The sequence below is a fragment of the Poromitra crassiceps genome, assembly GCF_964638095.1.
Source record: "Poromitra crassiceps genome assembly, chromosome: 1".
NCBI lineage: Eukaryota > Metazoa > Chordata > Actinopteri > Beryciformes > Melamphaidae > Poromitra > Poromitra crassiceps.
In genome coordinates, this window is record NC_139623.1 from 12,893,852 (window position 1) to 12,912,574 (window position 18,723).

At 44.2% G+C, this 18,723-nt stretch overlaps 1 protein-coding gene across 1 annotated transcript; it reads left to right on the plus strand.

The window, feature by feature from the left end:
• The first annotated feature begins 117 nt into the window (after window positions 1–117).
• LOC310778338 (phosphatidylinositol 4-phosphate 5-kinase type-1 alpha-like) lies at window positions 118–16,543 on the plus strand. The gene is made up of 17 exons (XM_083638731.1): window positions 118–179; window positions 1,897–1,935; window positions 8,071–8,105; window positions 8,433–8,525; window positions 8,984–9,114; window positions 9,229–9,346; window positions 10,334–10,486; window positions 10,667–10,966; window positions 11,246–11,484; window positions 11,608–11,691; window positions 12,076–12,124; window positions 12,608–12,692; window positions 12,947–13,117; window positions 14,047–14,179; window positions 14,301–14,363; window positions 14,490–14,589; window positions 14,733–16,543. Exons 1-17 carry the CDS (start codon window positions 134–136, stop codon window positions 14,733–14,735), a joined length of 1,842 nt encoding a protein of 613 aa, XP_083494857.1. The 5' UTR covers window positions 118–133; the 3' UTR covers window positions 14,736–16,543.
• The last annotated feature ends 2,180 nt before the right edge of the window (window positions 16,544–18,723 follow it).

Here is an 18,723-nt window from a genome sequence, read left to right on the forward strand (position 1 = left end):
AGGGGCAAAGATAAAATGAACACATTTCGGCAGTTCTATTTTAGTCCACTAGGCGGGGTGATGGTGCTGCCTGACACCACCAGCATCAAATGCAACACTCGCGCTGGCTGTGATGTGAACAGTCAAAACCGTAATGGCGACCGCTGGAACAGCAGACTCGGGTTCAACAGCCCCGACAGGTAGCTAGCTAGTTAATGTAACTGTTGTCTTCTTAAGTTAAACATGCAAACCAATCTCCATGTGAAGCAATGCGAGTAGTGCGATGTGTTGACTCCGGCTTTATCATGATCCCTGTTAGCTAACGTTAGCTAGCTTCAGCTGGTCTAACGTTACCAAGTTAACCTAACGCTAGCATTAACTTAACGTTAGATAGGTTAGTTAACAAACGTCAGCTGGTATTGTTTTTAACCCAACCAGCTAACTCAAGTTAATTATCTAACGCCTGTAACGTTATGGTGAACTATCTACCGATACATTTGGTAAATTAATTCTGGTGCCATGTTGACTAAAAATGGTAGCGTGTTTCGTTATCAAGCCGGCAATTAGCGTTGGGCTAACGGTTACTTGGCGTCAGTTCATCATGACTACCGTTAGCTTGAAACTGAGGGCGCCCGGGTAACGTAACGTTTCTCCCGTGGTTTTGTAAATAGCGTCCCTTTGTTATGGGACATCATGTTTGAAGGCTGGTGTTTGAAAGCCGTCTGTCCATCATGGGAAGCTAACGGTAGCTACCAGCTTCCAGGCGTCTTCTTGTCTTGCTCGCCCAGTTCAGCCCTCCTCGTCCCCTCCAGTCTGTTTCTAACGGGGGCAGTGTTGAAGTTTCCAAATGTATTTTCGACCAAGACAATTGCGTTAAAACTTAAAATAGACCCCTGTTGGGTGATGAATAATCACAAGTAACATTCACTAACACATTTCCTCATTTCAATTAACCAATGACGACCCACTAACATGCTTTATCAAGTTAATTAGCAGGCCGCAGACTGCTAACGTTAGTCCCTAAACAGCTGATGAAATATGGATTTTTCATTAACCATATCAGCTGAATTTTGCTGAAGTGTATGGACCCGGGTTTCGTTTTGTCGTCATCTGTTAGATAACGTTACTTGTGGTGACGATAATAAGGAGCTCATGCACGCGCTTGGTCAGTTTTTAGGGTTTTATTTTGAGGACAGGACATAGGGAGGGGGTCTGTAGCAGTTTCCTAATCCCTTGGTTGCGCGTATTTATCAGCTTTCCTGTGACTACTGGAGTCACTTTTCCCTTAGCAGCAATTCAGTTTGAATCAGTGAATATAAAAATAGTACTAGAAAGCTCTCTTGTCGCTCCTGCATGGCTGAGAGCCCGATAAACTGTACAAATACAGGGTCTTAGATTCTGTCGAACCCAAACTCACTAGACATTTGAGCAACAAATGGTTTGCATATTAGCGTTGCTAATTGGGCCAAGAACTGTAACAAGCTAAAGTTCTGCTGAACAATTCATATCATACATCTGTCACACCAAGTCTTCATAGGCAGAAAATTATGTTCAGTCTGTGTGTCCCATATGATGCCTTGTGCAGTGTACAGGCTGCTTGTAACAAACAGAATACACGTGAACAAGGCTGGAACAGGGAGTTGTTATTGTTGTTAGTATACAGAGAGGGACACATCAGATGGTTTGACTTGTTGTGAAGCCTGTGTCGGTGACAAGCTAAAGTCATTGGGCACAATTCCGACCCTAAATCTGTTGCACCAAGTGTGTTATTATTTGGTCGACCGTCATACACGCATTTTGGAGGCAAAATAACAATATTATTAAACATGTAAGAACGTATACAAGTAGACTAGTTTGTTTAGTGTTGATCGCCCATTTAGGTCAAGCCATATAGGCTGACCATGTCCTCCTCCACAGATATTAGGACTCAGTTCTGGAGGAGAGCATTGCAGCGAGGTACTAGCATGGGTGTGTGTGTGTGTGTGTTTGAGTATGAGCAGAACCTGCATGAGCAGTGCCAGTGATGTTATAGAGTGTGTGTTTTTTCTCCAAAATGAGAAGGAATGTGGGCAGAATGATGCTCATTGTTTCCTGGTGGGATTGCAGTGTGTCCTTGCTAACTGAGCAAAGATGCATGTCATTCTCTGTTGAACATAGCTAAATTATCACACACTGTCACTATATGTCTAGGCTATACGCTTCCGAACATCCTTGTGTATACATTGACCTGTGGCACTCCCACACTGAAATAGATGTTGCCATTGGTAACTGGCTCGAAGTGCTCTGTAGAGTGGGCGAGATAGTAGTTTTAAACAGCAAGTGTATGTAAGGACAAGGCATTTATGGAGACTATCCCGCTATTTTAGTTGTGTGTTTGGGGGGGGGGGGGGGGGGGGGCATTTATTTGAAAGGACAGTAGGCAGACAGGAAAGGTAGGGAAAGAGGTTGGGGGGGGTTGACATGTGGCAAAGGGCCACTGATTACTCTGATCGGTAGAGCTTGCTGAACGGTTCATGAAACTAACAGTGTAGACAGATTAAAGGGAGTCTGAGAACGATAAAAGCTAAGTCATTGTGAGACAAGGTAGGCTATTACAGTGGAAGTAGAACTTAAATTGTACTGTTTTTCTTGTTCGGAGGTGGGGACGGGCACACGTCCTTGGGGACAAGGCAAATCTAGAGCAGCCAGCTCAGGGGAGCAGTAGTTCCAGTTCACACAGAGCTGCTATTGGGAGCAGCAGTGAGTAACTGTGGCCACATTTAGGCCTAGGCTCATTGCTCTTAGACTTCCAGCCAAGGCTGGAAATAGCCCTGCTAATTAACCAGCAGAAGGGCTCTCAAACATTCACTAACAAATTCTTCCATGTCAAAAGCTGCCACCCTAAAGTGGTCTGACTTCAAAATCATTTTAAACTGAAGGCTTACAGTGTGACTGCATGGGTTGACAGTGGCGTGAGTTTGATGGAGTTGAGTCTGAACAAGAGCTAGCAGCTGCTTAAAGGTATACTATGCAACTTTCATTAAAACATAAACATATCATTATACAAAAGTTTGACTCCGCTCTGCTGAGGGAACATCTTAGCGATGCTATTGGCTGGGTTGTTGCGCTGTGAGTGATGTTATTGGCTGGTCACTAATAGGGTTGGCATGAATCACGGATAATCCGTGATCCGCCCCCACGGTTCGGAACGCGGTTCGGAACATCCGTGGTCCACGGACTAGGGGTGGGAATCGTGGAGTAACTCACGATACGATATGGTCACGATACTTGGCCCTCGATAACAATATTATCACGATACAGAGATTCTGCGATAATCGATATATTGGAAGAAATTTAACCTACGATACATCTGTGTAACTGAAGAGAAAAAAATACCCCTAAAAGACAAGAAGCAGGTATTATGTATTTATTAGCAGAATTAACATGAACTCACTCATACCATTTTCGATACCAGATGAAAAGTTACACATTAACTCATTGAGTGCCAGCCACTTTTGGAGAACGGACGCTCCCAGTGCCAGAGTTTCAGAGCGTTTTCAGTGATTTCTCAAGGCCCGCAGAATATTGTGTGATATTACTATGTAAACACCGAACACGCACAAAGAACGATGAGACTCTCTTCTATCATCTGCAAAAAAAAGTTTATTGATACCATTTTCCGTTCTTTAGTTATGAGCCGGAGAAGATAGGTTGTTTTGAGCAAAAAGACATGTTTCAAATTAGAAGCTGAGTTATTCCGACTTTTGTGAAATGAAGCATTTCAAGCACATTCACTGAGTCTGAAGCTAATATTTTCTGATGTAGTGACGTGGTGTAGTTGTGTGGTGCCCTGCGTGCCCCACCCCCCTCTCCCCCCCTCAGCTGCAAACTCCTCCCCACACTAACACACAGCCTAACACGCACCCAGTCTATTTCGGAGCGCTCCGTTTTTGTGCGGCGGCTCCCAGCGCGACACGGAAATGCCAAACCGGACTGCAGGGAAAGGTTTGGCCCTTCGGCGTCGGGTGCTGCCTTTCTGGCGGCTAATCGTGTGGAGAAACTATGCAGACAGACAGACAGAGACAGAGAGGCTCAGTTGTGCGCGGATTGACTGCTGTTCGCAGCCAACGTCAGCGGCAGACAGAGCCATCTATATGGCTCTGGCTGCAGCATGAGCGGTTTCTCTTTCATCACGGGGCTTTTTCCTGCTGTTTTCCGGACCTTTCTCTAATCTGGAGAGCACTGTCGCCACCTAATGAGTCCGTAAAATAGGTTATACACCTTCAATAGCTACAATGTTTGTACAGGAGATGCCTGAGGCTTTGATCCACGTCCCACCGTCAAAAAACGCAATTGACGAACATACTCGTCCTTGGCACTCTACGTTACTAAACGAATTGACGAACATACTCGTCCTTGGCACTCAATGAGTTAAGAGTATTTTTTTTTTATTAAAACAAGAGAACAATGGCATATATTCACTAGGGGTGGGAGAAAAAATCGATTCACCTAAGTATCGCGATTTTTAATGTCACGATTTTTTGAATCGATCTTTTATTCCAGAATCGATAATCGCAAAAGCAAAAAAAAAAAAAAAAAAAAAAATTTTTTTTTTTTTTTTTTTTTTTTTTTTTTTTGTGCCCGCAGTCAGGCCACTCACTGAACAGCAGGCCAGGCGCCGCCTACTGGTTTACTAGTGGTTTTATTACTTTATTAGTTAGTCTGAAGTAATAATTACACTTCAGGGTTAAAGTGGGTGCATCTTTGGGCTTCAAACGTCGGCCCATATCGGCCTGGCCTGCTTGGTATCTAATGCCCGGCCTGAATTATGATCCCAGTCCGCCCTTGTTTTTAACTATATCGCCCAGCCCTACTCATGATATATAATATACAGTCTCTAGTGTATGATTCAACTTTTCCCATGTTCTAATCTAGTGTAAAAAGCAAACAAACTGAAAAAAGAAAAGAAAAAAAGAAACAAAAATCGCAATAAATCGTAATATCGAATCGCAATAATCGTAGAATCGCAATACTTAAGAATCGCAATATATATCGAATCGGCACCCAAGTATCGTGATAGTATCGAATCGGGAGATAAGTGAATCGGCACAGCCCTACTTTTTATGTAGCCTAATGTGTGCGACTGCACCTTTTGTTTTGGCTCTGTTAGATGGCTCTGTCCAGCAGCTACTGTAGCTGCTGCTGGACTCCAAAGTCCCTTTGTTATAGTGGGACTCCCGGCTAGCGCGGTTAGCTTAACCTTAGCGTGTTGTTTTTTGGAGTTAAATACGCAATCCCTGAATTAGGGTTGTGCGATATACCCGAAATATCCATCGTGATTGTTTCAGTCAAAACATCGTGATTGACGATGGCATCGTCATTTATGCCATCCGCCGCTGCAATACACGTTAAAAGCAGGACAGCTGAGCTCTTCATGAGACCGACAGGCAGGCTACTAGATACTGCACAGAGCCAGGCGACTCAAGCAGTAGCTGCTGCTGCTGCTGTATTTGTCTCTCAACTCTCTCCAGTCTCCTCAACTCTCTCATTAGGTTCAAAACCCCACGCGAATCTAACTGTAATGGAGGGTTCCAATTTCTAAGTTTAGTTTGACTGTCACCATGGGGCATCGGTCAGGATGCGGAAAATATGAGTCCAGAAACAGCTTGAATCCAGGTGCAACATTTATTTTGTCCAGCAAATCATAGATGGGAAATCAGGGGGAAAAACACAGGAGGAAAAAACACAGGAGCTGCCCTTTAAATGCTGGAAGACACAAAAACATAGGATTAGGAAAAGATAAATCAAAGTTAGCCCATGTAAACTCAGGGTTTAAAGTTGTCCATCTAAACTACAATATACAAACCAAGAATAAGGATCTAAAACTAATAAGAGTAAATCATAAGTTTCTTACCAGTTGGTCTGTGCCATGTGCCGCCCCATGCATTGGTGTGGAAGGAATGGAGGAAACTGAGGAGTGCAGACTTAAATAAGGAGGGAGGGAACTCAGGTGAAATGAATGGGAACAATCAGTGAGGGAACCAACAGGTGAACAAAATAACTTATTAGTGAGGAGTAAAGCTAGGGAAAGAAGTGAGGTAAAGGAAGTGAACTGGGTGAGGAGAGGAAGTGGAAAAACTAAAAGGAATCTTCAGAACACTAACGTTATATCCACCAGTAATTCTGTCAGTTTATTGCCAGCTAGTTAAATTCAACACACACGTTGTTGGTCAGGATCTGTAACGTTAACGTTAGCCTATTTGTTTTGCGCCGTTCAATATTGCTAGTGCTGTATCAACTTCAACTTTCACTTTGGAACCAGGCGAGTTAAATTCACAGTTGAAGACTTGTACTCACTTTGGGTTGAAAACAGGAAAGAACGTGAAGTTTCTTCTTTGTCTTAAAAGTTTTCACAACAAAATAACTGACTTTTCATGCGCGGGGGACGCCCCGGCGACATTAAACAAGCGCACCCAGTGCAGAGAAGCACTAGAGTGGAGGAGGGGGAGGGGAGGCTTCTCTGAGTCTAAACTGGGTGCGCTCGTTTAATGCCGCCGGTGTATCCCCCACGCGTCACGGTAAGTGGACTTGGTATTTTTATTAAAACGTCAAAAATGTAATTAGAACAGATAATTAATCATGATGATCCGATGTAGAAGGCTCAGAGGTCGATGGGGGGTCGGCCAATCACGATGGTCGATGCCATCGTCCATCGTGCCAACCCTACCCTGGATGTTTCATTTCGGGTAAAGGGGTTTACATTAGTTTCTATATGTTTACACCAGCTCTGTGAGTATGAAGTGCTTTTGCCGGGCTGTTTGATCACAAGCAGTGTCAGTGTGTCTGCCAAGCGGGCGAGCCTGAAGTGTAGGCCGCGCTACGAGCTAACGCTAACACTCGCTAAGCTAACGTAAACAAAAAACAAATCCGCTGCATCATCGCCAGCTTTGGTTTAACGTAATAGACGTTTGCCCTCCTCTCGGAACCCGTGCGGGACATGGATTGCAAATTACAATAGCTGTGATCATCTAAACTGAAAAACGGCAACATACTGAATGGCAGCAGCCATGTTTGGCCGTCGCAGCTGTGATGTCACGAGCGTGCGACAACAATAGCTCCGGTCCGAGGCAAAAAACAAAGTCTGATTATCGGCTGTTAATTTATCGGAAAAAGGCCATTATTGGAATAATAAATAATAACGCAAAATGGCCATATCGGCCGATAATTTATCGGTCCGATAATTATCGTGCATCCCTAATTTCAACACCTCTGAAAAAGCACAGGAATGCGAGCAGCGTGTTGCGGCCTGCACAAGATAACGAGAGCCACAACACACACACACATACGCACGCACACTTTCACGTTATCACCGGACGGTGAAATGTTGCCTTTAGGACACATAACAACCAAACAACACGTGGGGCCACCGAGTAGCTTAACGTTATGTTTCCATAACATGTCTGTGTCACGTGACTGCAAGTTAGCAAGCAACAGCCAGGAAGTTAGGCATAGCAGCGCCACGCTAAAACAGGAAGTTGGGTTGTTCTGCCTTCAGAGTAAAAGCATAAATTGTCACTTATTAGAAAAAAATATTTTTTGAGCTGTGCAGAGCAACAAATGGTTAGAGAAGTATAATAGTATTAAAAAATCTAATCGAAATCGAAAATCTAATTTTGAGAGAAAAAATCTGAGATTTTATTTATTTATTTGTTTTTTGCTGATCCGAAAAATCTGTGATCCGTGGCTCAAAATCCGTCACGCGATCCGAACCGTGGGTTTTCTGATCCGTGCCAACCCTAGTCACTAAGACTCGCTATACGTCCGACGTGGGATGTACCCAACAAATTTGTCCCGACTACAGCCAAACAAATGTAAACAGCACCAAAATCGGGCAGGGGGTAACATCTGACCACAAACACACTGCCACAGTATTTAGTTGGTTAAAATTTATGTTTTTGAGGGGAATAGGATAAAAAAAAAATTATTTTAATGAAATAGTTGCATAGTATATACCTTTTAACAATGAAGAATTTAGTGTTTTTCCGTGTTTGATATGTCATTGTACTATGAACACATTTGTTCTCAAATTAATTTCTCTCCCTCTCTCATTAGGGCCCAGCGGCATCCGAAAAGTTGCCTCTCCAGAGGTAAGACAATCAGAAAATACAACGGTTAGATGTCAAACACCTTTGCATTACAGTCCCAGCCAGGCCAGCTAAAGTAAATGTTGACCCAGTCAACTCTGAGGAGGGAAGGAGAACAGGTTCAGAGAGTTGGCGTTGTCATGTGAAGATGTTTACCCAATCTAGCCAGAAGACCGCATGTTCTTTGTTGTTTGTGTGTGTGTGCGTGTGTGTCTGTGTGCGTGTGCATCCTCTTAAGTTTCTGTTCACCACTTTCCTGACCTAACCCCCTCTCTCTTCACCCATCTTTCTGTGTTCCTCTTTGCCTCCCCCCCCCTCTCCTTCCCTCAGATGCCTGGCTCTTCAGGCACGACTCAGAGTATGAAGAAGACCATTGGACACCGAGGCGTTCAGACCACCACAGGAGAAACCACCTATAAAAAGGTTAGACCGGGGTGGGGGTCAGTGACACCGATTCAGGACCGAGGACCAATACATAGGCCTACGTGTTAGGTGCACAGTGTTGTATTCTAAAATTAGTCTGGAATCCCCCTCACTAGTCACTTAAGAATTACGGGTGCAAATACTGTACACAAGAGGTTACAGAGGTGCCATTGAAATTTAATTTGTTCCACATGTTCTCTCTTACGTCCTCTAGACCATGTCATCTGTTACTACATCAGGGGTTCCCAAACTTTTTTGGCTTGTGACCCTATTTTGACGTCACAAAAATCTAGGGACCTGAGACATTTAAAATTCCGGTAGACCATCGATAATATCATCAGTGACATCGTCAGTGATGTCACATTATGCTTCTTTTTCCCCGCAGAATTCTGACTTTAATCTGAGAATTCTGACTTTAATCTAAAAATTCAGACTTTTTTCTCTCTTACGTCCTCTAGACCACGTCATCTGCCCTAAAAGGTGCCATCCAGTTGGGCATTACTCACACAGTTGGCAGTTTGAGCCAAAAGGCTGAGAGGGATGTCCTCATGCAGGACTTTGTGGTGGTTGAAAGCATCTTCTTTCCCAGGTTGGTAATAGAAGTCAAGTTGATCAAACATGGTTTGTCCGTGGTTTTATTTTTTATTTCAAATACTCAATTTCATGTCTCGCTCTCTCTCGTCTCCCTCTCATTTGTTTTCAGTGAAGGCAGTAACCTGACTCCTGCTCACCACTACAGTGACTTTCGTTTTAAGACCTATGCTCCTATTGCCTTTCGTTACTTCAGAGAACTCTTTGGCATCCGACCAGATGACTACCTGGTCAGTACAAACACTGAAACACCCTAACCATATGACTACCTGGTCAGTACAAACACTGAAACACCCTAACCCTAACCAGATGCCTACCTGGTCAGTACAAACACTGAATTACCCTAACCAGATGCCTACCTGGTCAGTACAAACACTGAAACACCCTAACCAGATGCCTACCTGGTCAGTACAAACACTGAAACACCCTAACCCTAACCAGATGCCTACCTGGTCAGTACAAACACTGAAACACCCTAACCCTAACCAGATGCCTACCTGGTCAGTACAAACACTGAATTACCCTAACCATAACCAGATGACTACCTGGTCAGTACAAACACTGAAACACCCTAACCAGATGACTACCTGGTCAGTACAAACACTGAAACACCCTAACCAGATGACTACCTGGTCAGTACAAACACTGAAACACCCTAACCCTAACCAGATGCCTACCTGGTCAGTACAAACACTGAATTACCCTAACCAGATGCCTACCTGGTCAGTACAAACACTGAAACACCCTAACCCTAACCAGATGACTACCTGGTCAGTACAAACACTGAAACACCCTAACCAGATGACTACCTGGTCAGTACAAACACTGAAACACCCTAACCCTAACCAGATGCCTACCTGGTCAGTACAAACACTGAAACACCCTAACCAGATGCCTACCTGGTCAGTACAAACACTGAAACACCCTAACCCTAACCAGATGACTACCTGGTCAGTACAAACACTGAAACACCCTAACCCTAACCAGATGACTACCTGGTCAGTACAAACACTGAAACACCCTAACCAGATGACTACCTGGTCAGTACAAACACTGAAAGGCACATCCATGTTTAGAAGAAGGGCTCTCATTGTGGTGCTAACTACTGTCCCAACATTTATTTTGCTCTGCAGAAAGATTTAAAGTTAGATTTAAGCTTATGCCAACATGTCTGTTCTTGGATTGTATACTAATGCAAACTCCACTTCCTCTTGCAGTATTCTTTGTGTAATGAGCCACTGATCGAGCTGTCTAACTCTGGAGCCAGTGGCTCCGTCTTCTACGTGTCTGGTGATGATGAGTTCATCATCAAGACTGTTCAGCATAAAGAGGCAGAGTTCCTCCAGAAGCTCCTGCCCGGATACTTCATGGTGAGTCTGAGGGGACAGAAGGGGAAGGGGGGAGTGTGTGCAGTATGAATAATTAGGTTTTTTATAACTGTGATTATCGTGAGAGTAGGAGACTGAATAGAACGGAAGCTGTATTAATTTCTCCCAATTTAACTGTTGGATCTAGAAGTCGCCTCTTTCTTACCTACTCCTCCTTTCCAGAATCTAAACCAAAACAAGCGGACCCTGCTACCCAAGTTCTACGGGCTGTACTGCGTCCAGGCTGGCGGCAAGAACATCCGCATCGTAGTGATGAACAATCTGCTGCCTCGGATCGTCCCCATGCACCTCAAATATGACCTGAAGGGCTCCACCTATAAGAGACGAGCCTCGCCTAAGGAGAGGGAGAAGGCTGTGCCCACGCACAAAGACCTGGACTTTATCCAGGACCTGCCTGATGGCCTGCTGCTGGAAGGTGACAACTACAATGCCCTCAGCAAGACCATCCAGAGGGACTGCCTGGTGAGTCACAGGGTCACCTGTATTTCATTGATTGATTCATTTGTATTTAAGTGTCATGCAGTCAAGTTTCCCAGCCCTCATGGGTTTACAAGACGCATTCATACATAAAATATGCACATATATCATAATTCTTAAACTCTGGGTTCAATTCTTGGAACCTTTGTCACATGCCACCCGACTCTCTCACACACTCTCTCTTCCATCCCTCGTGTCACAGTCAAACATCAAATAAAGCAATAGTGCCCCCCCTCCCCCCTTCATTGTGCGACTGTTGTGTAGCTCCTACAGAGTTTCAAGATCATGGATTACAGTCTATTGATGGGCATACACAACTTGGACCAGGCCAGTCGAGAGCGGGAGCGCGGTGGGGGCCATTCCGGGGACAATGGGGGGTCGGAGGGGGCAGTGACCCCAGATCAGACCCGCCGGCCACAAGTCCAGAAAAGTCTGTACTGCACAGCCATGGAGTCCATCCAAGGAGAAGCTCGAGGGAAAGGAGCCTTGGAATCAGAAGACCAGTGAGTCTTGTCACTTAACGGACTACCAGCAGAGCTGAGTTTGAATGAAATGGTTTGTTCAGTGTAATCTGTACATTGCAAATAGCTACTGAGTGATCTGTTGTCCTGTCCTCGTCATTCCAGCATGGGGGGGATTCCAGCTCGCAATACTAAAGGAGAGAGGATGCTGGTCTACATTGGCATCATTGACATTCTGCAGTCCTACAGGTTTGTTGACACAGAGCAGTCAAGCTGGTTCATGTGAGGAGTCTCAAGTCCTGAGCTAAACTACTGTTCTGTATTAGATTTACCTAGCTCCATCCTGAGCAAGCTACTGTTCTGTATTAGATTTACCTAGCTCCATCCTGAGCAAGCTACTGTTCTGTATTAGATTTACCTAGCTCCATCCTGAGCAAGCTACTGTTCTGTGTTTGATTTACCTAGCTCCATCCTGAGCAAGCTACTGTTCTGTGTTTGATTTACCTAGCTCCATCCTGAGCAAGCTACTGTTCTGTGTTTGATTTACCTAGCTGCATGCGTTACACATTTGCTGATGTTCATCACTGTCAATACACAGGCAGTATATCCTCTCTTCCCCCCCCCATCTTTTAGATTTATCAAGAAGATAGAGCACTCCTGGAAGGCCCTGGTCCATGATGGGGTAAGCGCAGCAGACACAATACACCAGTGCTTCTCAAATGGGGGTCCGTGGCACTTTGCCAGGGGGTCCGCGAAAAGTTTTCAGGGGGCGGGGGGAATATTTTTTTTTTTGAAAAGCTTCATAGTTCAATGAAAATATTTTATGCTTTAAATCTAAAATGGTGCATGGATTACATTCTATCTGAAACCTATCAATTTAAAAGTTACCGTGGAAACAATTAAGCTTAGCCCAAAATCACAAATCAGAATGAGGGGTCCCCGGTATATTTTCTATCTTGTAAGGGGTCCTTGGCTGAAAAACATTTTTAGAACCTCTGCACTACACCATCCTACAAAGCCAAAGAATGTATCCGTGTGAGCAAAATTACTACAAAATGTATCTCATGCTTTGACAAAAGTATTGTTGCTACCGAATTGTACTAATAAACCTACTAATATGAAATCTAACCCTACGATCATCTGCTCTGTTGCCTTTTCTCTGTAGGATACTGTCTCGGTTCACAGACCTGGCTTCTATGCTGAACGGTTCCAGCAATTCATGTGTAACACAGCGTTTAAGAAGATTCCACGTAAGTCTGCGTGTGTGTGGGTGTAACATGTAACATGTAAGTCTGCGTGTGTGTGGGTGTAAGTCTGCGTGTGACCGTGTGTGTGGATGTAACAATGAATGGAGGTTTCTTCGATGCATAATATTGTTTGTCACAGCATGAAACATCTCAAGGCTTTCTGGGGTTATTAAAATCCAGGAGTGAGATGGCTTGGTGCCTTTGATTAATCATTTAATTTCCTCTTACATTCCCTGCTCCTTCCTGTCCATCTTCAGTAAAGCCTTCCCCATCTAAGAAGAGTCGTGGTGGTGGTCAAGGGGGCCTTAGGAGGGCTCCCACCTTGGGAGCACCTACCCCTCTGTCCCACGCAGCAGGACAGTCACCTGTTGACTCCAGACTGCTCTACCACAGCCATTTGAAAAGCACAGACTCAGAGGGAGACAGCGGTAAGACAGAAAGGCGGAGAACTGAGGCAGCACGAGCAATATGACCAAAACACTAGGTAGAGCTTTGGCAACGTGTTCAGAACAACTCCTGTGTTTGTTGTCGCTGTTCATGTGTCTAGAATAGAGACACTTATTTAACTCCTGTGTTTGTCGTAGCTGTTCACGTGTCTAGAATAGAGACACTTATTTAACTCCTGTGTTTGTCGTAGCTGTTCACGTGTCTAGAATAGAGACACTTATTTAACTCCTGTGTTTGTCGTAGCTGTTCACGTGTCTAGAATAGAGACACTTATTTAACTCCTGTGTTTGTCGTAGCTGTTCACGTGTCTAGAATAGAGACACTTATTTAACTGCTGTGTTTGTCGTAGCTGTTCACTTGTCTAGAATATAGACACTTATTTAACTCCTGTGTTAACTCCTGTGTTTGTCGTAGCTGTTCACGTGTCTAGAATAGAGACACTTATTTAACTCCTGAGTTTGTCGTAGCTGTTCACGTGTCTAGAATAGACACTTATTTAACTCCTGTGTTAACTCCTGTGTTTGTCGTAGCTGTTCACGTGTCTAGAATAGAGACACTTATTTAACTCCTGAGTTTGTCGTAGCTGTTCACGTGTCTAGAATAGACACTTATTTAACTCCTGTGTTAACTCCTGTGTTTGTCGTAGCTGTTCACGTGTCTAGAATAGAGACACTTATTTAACTCCTGAGTTTGTCGTAGCTGTTCACGTGTCTAGAATAGACACTTATTTAACTCCTGTGTTAACTCCTGTGTTTGTCGTAGCTGTTCACGTGTCTAGAATAGAGACACTTATTTAGACATCTTCAGAACAACTCCTGTGTTTGTCATGGCTGTTCATGTGTCTGGAATAGAGACACTTATTTAGAAATCTGCAATAGTTTGGTTTCTTATTATGGTTGTTTGTTGTCAGGCATGCAGTCGGGCAGACCGGATCTTGTGCCAAGGACCCCTCCACTGATGGGATGTTCTGGTGACGGTGAGGCCAACCTGTCCACCTCATCACTAGGCAGCACAGGACTTGCCTCCTCGTCTCCTCCCTTACGGTAAGGCATCACCAATAACCATCATCTCTCCTCCATCTCTCTCTGTCTCTCTCTCCCTCCCTCTCTCTCAAGGTATTTTAGCTTTCTATTCTCTGACCTGCTGTATTTACTTTCGCTGTAGGTCTGTAGGGGTGGAGGTGCACAAATCTGCATACACAGACCACGACCAAGGTGCTTCTCGCAGGTACTGATGACATAGAGAAAGGCGCCCATAGGCCTTCAATCACACCCCTACCAGACCGTAGCATGGATGCATATGACCTCATGTGTGTTATTCATTCATTGTCTGTGCTGTCTTTCTCTGTGCCAGTATTGGGGAAGAGGCGATCGGGGACAGTTCGGGGAACCTGTCTGGAAATGAAGACGTAGTGTCGCTGTCGGACATCATCCCCGAGACCAACATCTGTTTTGTAAGTCTTAGAAAACGCATGCACACAGACACCCCGACTCCTAAAACCACTCAATTCACGTAGAATTGATTGTTAGTTGGCCATTTCTTTGATGGGTTTCAGCCTGATGATTTTGGCATTGCTGTTGGTTTGCTCTTCCACAGTAAAAGCGGGGCCAGCGGCATGGAAAGACAAGGCAGTTGTGGAAGAGATGTGGTGGGCGGAGGTCAGGATAAAGAGAGTGAAAGTCACGCATCCACAGTGGACCCACCTTCTCCCTCCCCTGTTGTTTCCTCGCCCATATATGCAGGGGGAGGCTCTATCTATGCTGGTTGAAGGAGCGAGGTGCAACGGAGGTTGTGACACTGAGGAAAGCAGAGGTGGGCACATCAAGGAGAAAGACGGTAGGCTGTAGGCTTTCCCAGCCAACAATGCTGCTTGAAAACCAACTGTTCATTACTGGCGTCACTGAGCTCACTTTTGTGTTCCCACCTGTCACAAAGCCCCACTGCCCCTCATAAACGGCTGAAAAACAGGCTTCTGACCATGCACCGGCAGCGCTTGGGCGAACATGTGATGTTACAAATCCCTACCATCCTCGACCAATCACCACCGGGTTTGACATTCACATGTCTTGTCTGCTGTGATGACATGATTATAGGGAAATCATTAGTTGTATATTATATTGTGAATGAAACAAGCCCTGCCTTCACCAGTGGATGGTGATGGCAGCAGCATTATCAGTTTGGAGTTTGCTGCTTCATCTTTGATATGGCGTCATCCTGCCCCCTGTTGGATGTGAGTGGGCACACACTTAACAAGCACATGAAGAGCATAGAGTGACCATGTGGGTGTGTGGATGTGCACGGTCTAAGTGGGTTCTGTTTTCCATGACTCACGCCCTAATGTTCCTTTTACCACACGTCCATTTCCCTCAGCACTCCTCGTGAGCAGGGGCGCCCCGAGCTATTGATTGTTCTCATCGTTATCGACAGGAATTATTCAAATCAACACTTGCTGCTGTTGGCTCTACAATCATGTATGCATTTCTTTGGGTGATTGTGGATGTACAATACAGAGTGTGCAGAGTTCACATTTGGAAAAGGAGGAGAGGTGCGTTAAGCCAGGTCCATATCATTTCAAACTTAGTTTTAAGTTACTCTGCTTGAAGCCATGCGGGTGCTCCAAAGGTCCTGGAAGCCAATGCCACTGTAGAATGTACATTACAATGTTCTTCTCATAAAATGTGTCTTCATGGCGGACATCGTTATGTAACCCTGAAATCTCCCCCTCTGATGTGATCATGTGTGCCAAGGTATGGATGAGTAAAGGGCAGAGCTGTTGACAGCACTGCTGGCCAGTAGATGCTGATAAATGAAGTCCGGATATAAAGATATTAGAATAGTATTTTGTCTACCTATTGTCATTCGTCCTTTATGTCTGTGCCTTTACACTTTTTGTTTCTTCCAACGTCTGATGCTGTATTACTGAGACTTTTACAGGTCTGGTCAGGTTTTACAGGTGATGCAGGGCTCAGACTACATGATATATTTTGTCTTTCACGATGTCACCGTTTCAGACGAGGCAATCATTCTGCCATCAATGTGTGATGTGTCTTGACTGGGAGAGTGGCAACACTACAAGTCTGATCCCGACCAGGGCTGCCAACTGAACTCTCACCCAGAAAGTCAGGAACGACCGCACGCCACAAGTCCACTTTCTCATGCAGTGAAAAATGAAATCATAATTGATAACCTCACGGAGCGAAAAGAGGACTGACAGGGCGCAGGCAAGACAGACAGCACAGCGCAACAGCAGCACCGTGTAGCAGCAGTGCTCAGTCAGTGGCTCTCCTCGCATGCAGGAGTGAGTGAGTTGCTATAGTTACGGGGTGGGGACGCTCTGCCCCTGAAGCCACAGGCCAAGCTCAAGTCAAAAGGAACTCATCGTAGTAGATGTCAAACTAGGCGAGAAAAGACCAAAAAGACTTTGCATGCTAGACTTTCCATCTGGGTGTCGTGAGGCATCCCAGACGCCCCGGCGCTGCTCTTTGATTGTGTCACTAGAAGAGGTAAAGACGGCTGTTGGAAATGTGTCGGCCGCGCCAAAATCGTGTTAATATCGGGCTGAATTAATTCATGTAGTCTGAGCCCGGCATGAGTGTGTGTTCTCGTTAATGTCTCGTTAATCACACACCGAAGCCTTCCGTATCACTACAGTCAAAGTCAAATGTTATATGATCATGGACCAACTAGGGGTGGGAATCACAAGTTTGATCATGATGCGATCCGATCTCGATTCAACGATGCGATTTTTGCCGATATCACAAAGTCTGCAATCGATATTAGACGATATGCCCACAATCAGTTAAACAATCAGTAAAAAAAAAGAAGCAACTAAAATATAATTTCCTGCTCGGCTCGCCATGTTGCTATTGCTTGTATGCGGAAATGGAAGCGGGCGTGCGCTTGGGAAGGAACGGTCAGTGACGCACAGACATCGCAGACGTAGTGTGGATTCCAAAATAAAAGCATCATGTTTATTTCTTTTATGGTGGGGTCATAGCGATTAATATCGATGTTTTCACTGTGGATCAATGCAGTTGGATCATTGATCATTGAATCGATGCATTTTGCTACCCCTAGGACCAACCAATCGGTTGTCCAAGTCGAAAAGGATTTCATAGATTTGAATGCTTACACATATGATCCCTTTTGCTTATGTCTCAACGAATATTGTGTCACAGTAGTTCATCTTAACTGATTTTTTTTTTTTTTTTTTTTTTATAACTTTCTCTTGACAACAAACGTTGAGGACGGTTGTCTCTTCTCAATCATTTCTGCTGGTTACAGAAATGATGGTCACATCCATTCTAGGACCAAGTATATGAACCATGTGTGTAGGATTGTTTGTATGTACTGGTAGTCTTTGGCAGTTTTATATGGCTGTTTGTAAAAGTATGCTTTTGTTTTCACATAAACAGTTTTTTGTCTATTTCCTTTGTTTATCTTATTGTTTATGGCACTAAAGCAAGCCACTGAGTTGGCTGGTAGCAAGCTTTTAATCTCTATATATCTATATTTCTGGTGTAGAACTTTTAATCACACCAAGTGATTAAGATTATATACAGCATCTCGGAATTAGTATTGTTTGTTTGTTAGGCACATGTGGTCTATGCACCAGAGAGGGAGAAGGGAAAATGTGAGCTGTGAATACAGAAAGATGTAATGGAGGCAAACTGCCAGGGATGGAAAATTACTTCTGTCCGTCAATGTGTGACGGCACAATTGAGGATTTAGGATTGTGTCTTTTGTTGTGAATTATAAGGCAGTCATGGCACCAAAGAGAGGAGCAACACTCACAGTCACAGGCAAGCTCTTAGCTCCCAGGAGGCTGTTCAGGGTCCAGTGCAGTCTACATGCAAAGCACATGAGATACTCATGGACTGAGATGATGTGTATAATAACACTTGGCTGACCTGTGTTTTAACGATCTATTCAACTGGATGTTTCTTGCAGAATAATTTTTATGTCTGAGGAATTGCATATGTGTGTTTTTTTTCTTTCTTCTGTGCCCCATTACGATTGTTTTCCCCTTAATCAAAGAATTGGTTTATTTTGTGGCCGGAGACATTTCAAGTTTTTTACCCACATTCCTGTTAAATTCAGAGTTGATTTACTACAATTATAGTAGGTTTTAGAACCTATCCTTCTTTGCATTACGTATTTGACATTTCATTTCCAGAATCGCATGCAGACAATATAAATATTGGTTATTATTTCAAGGAGATCAATTTTAAGTCCTATTCTGTTGGTTGAAAGACAAACAGCCACCAAAGAAAACACTCCAAGAGACACTTTCTAATGAGAAAAGTCCAGATATTTTGTGACAATTGGACTTTGATGTACCCTGTTTAAATCTACAGTCTTCAGAACTACCTGTTTTTTTGATGGTTGGCACTGTGTAATTGCTGGATGCAGACCGGTTCTGACACAGTTGGTATTCACTACACCATGGCACAAGAGAAACTTCATTGTTTGGTGCTCAAAGGGCGCTCTCAACATAGACACTACAATATATGTATGAACTAATGCAATATGAGCAACAGTCTGCCATCTTTCAGTTCCAAGAAACATATTTATTGATACTATTATG

Excerpts from the sequence above, each read along its gene's own strand:
- LOC310778338 (XM_083638731.1), top strand. The coding sequence starts at position 134 with ATGGCGACCGCTGGAACAGCAGACTCGGGTTCAACAGCCCCGACAG. Across the intron at positions 180-1,896 it reads GGGTTCAACAGCCCCGACAG|ATATTAGGACTCAGTTCTGG; the intron begins GTAGCTAGCTAG and ends CCTCCTCCACAG. Across the intron at positions 9,347-10,333 it reads TCCGACCAGATGACTACCTG|TATTCTTTGTGTAATGAGCC; the intron begins GTCAGTACAAAC and ends TTCCTCTTGCAG.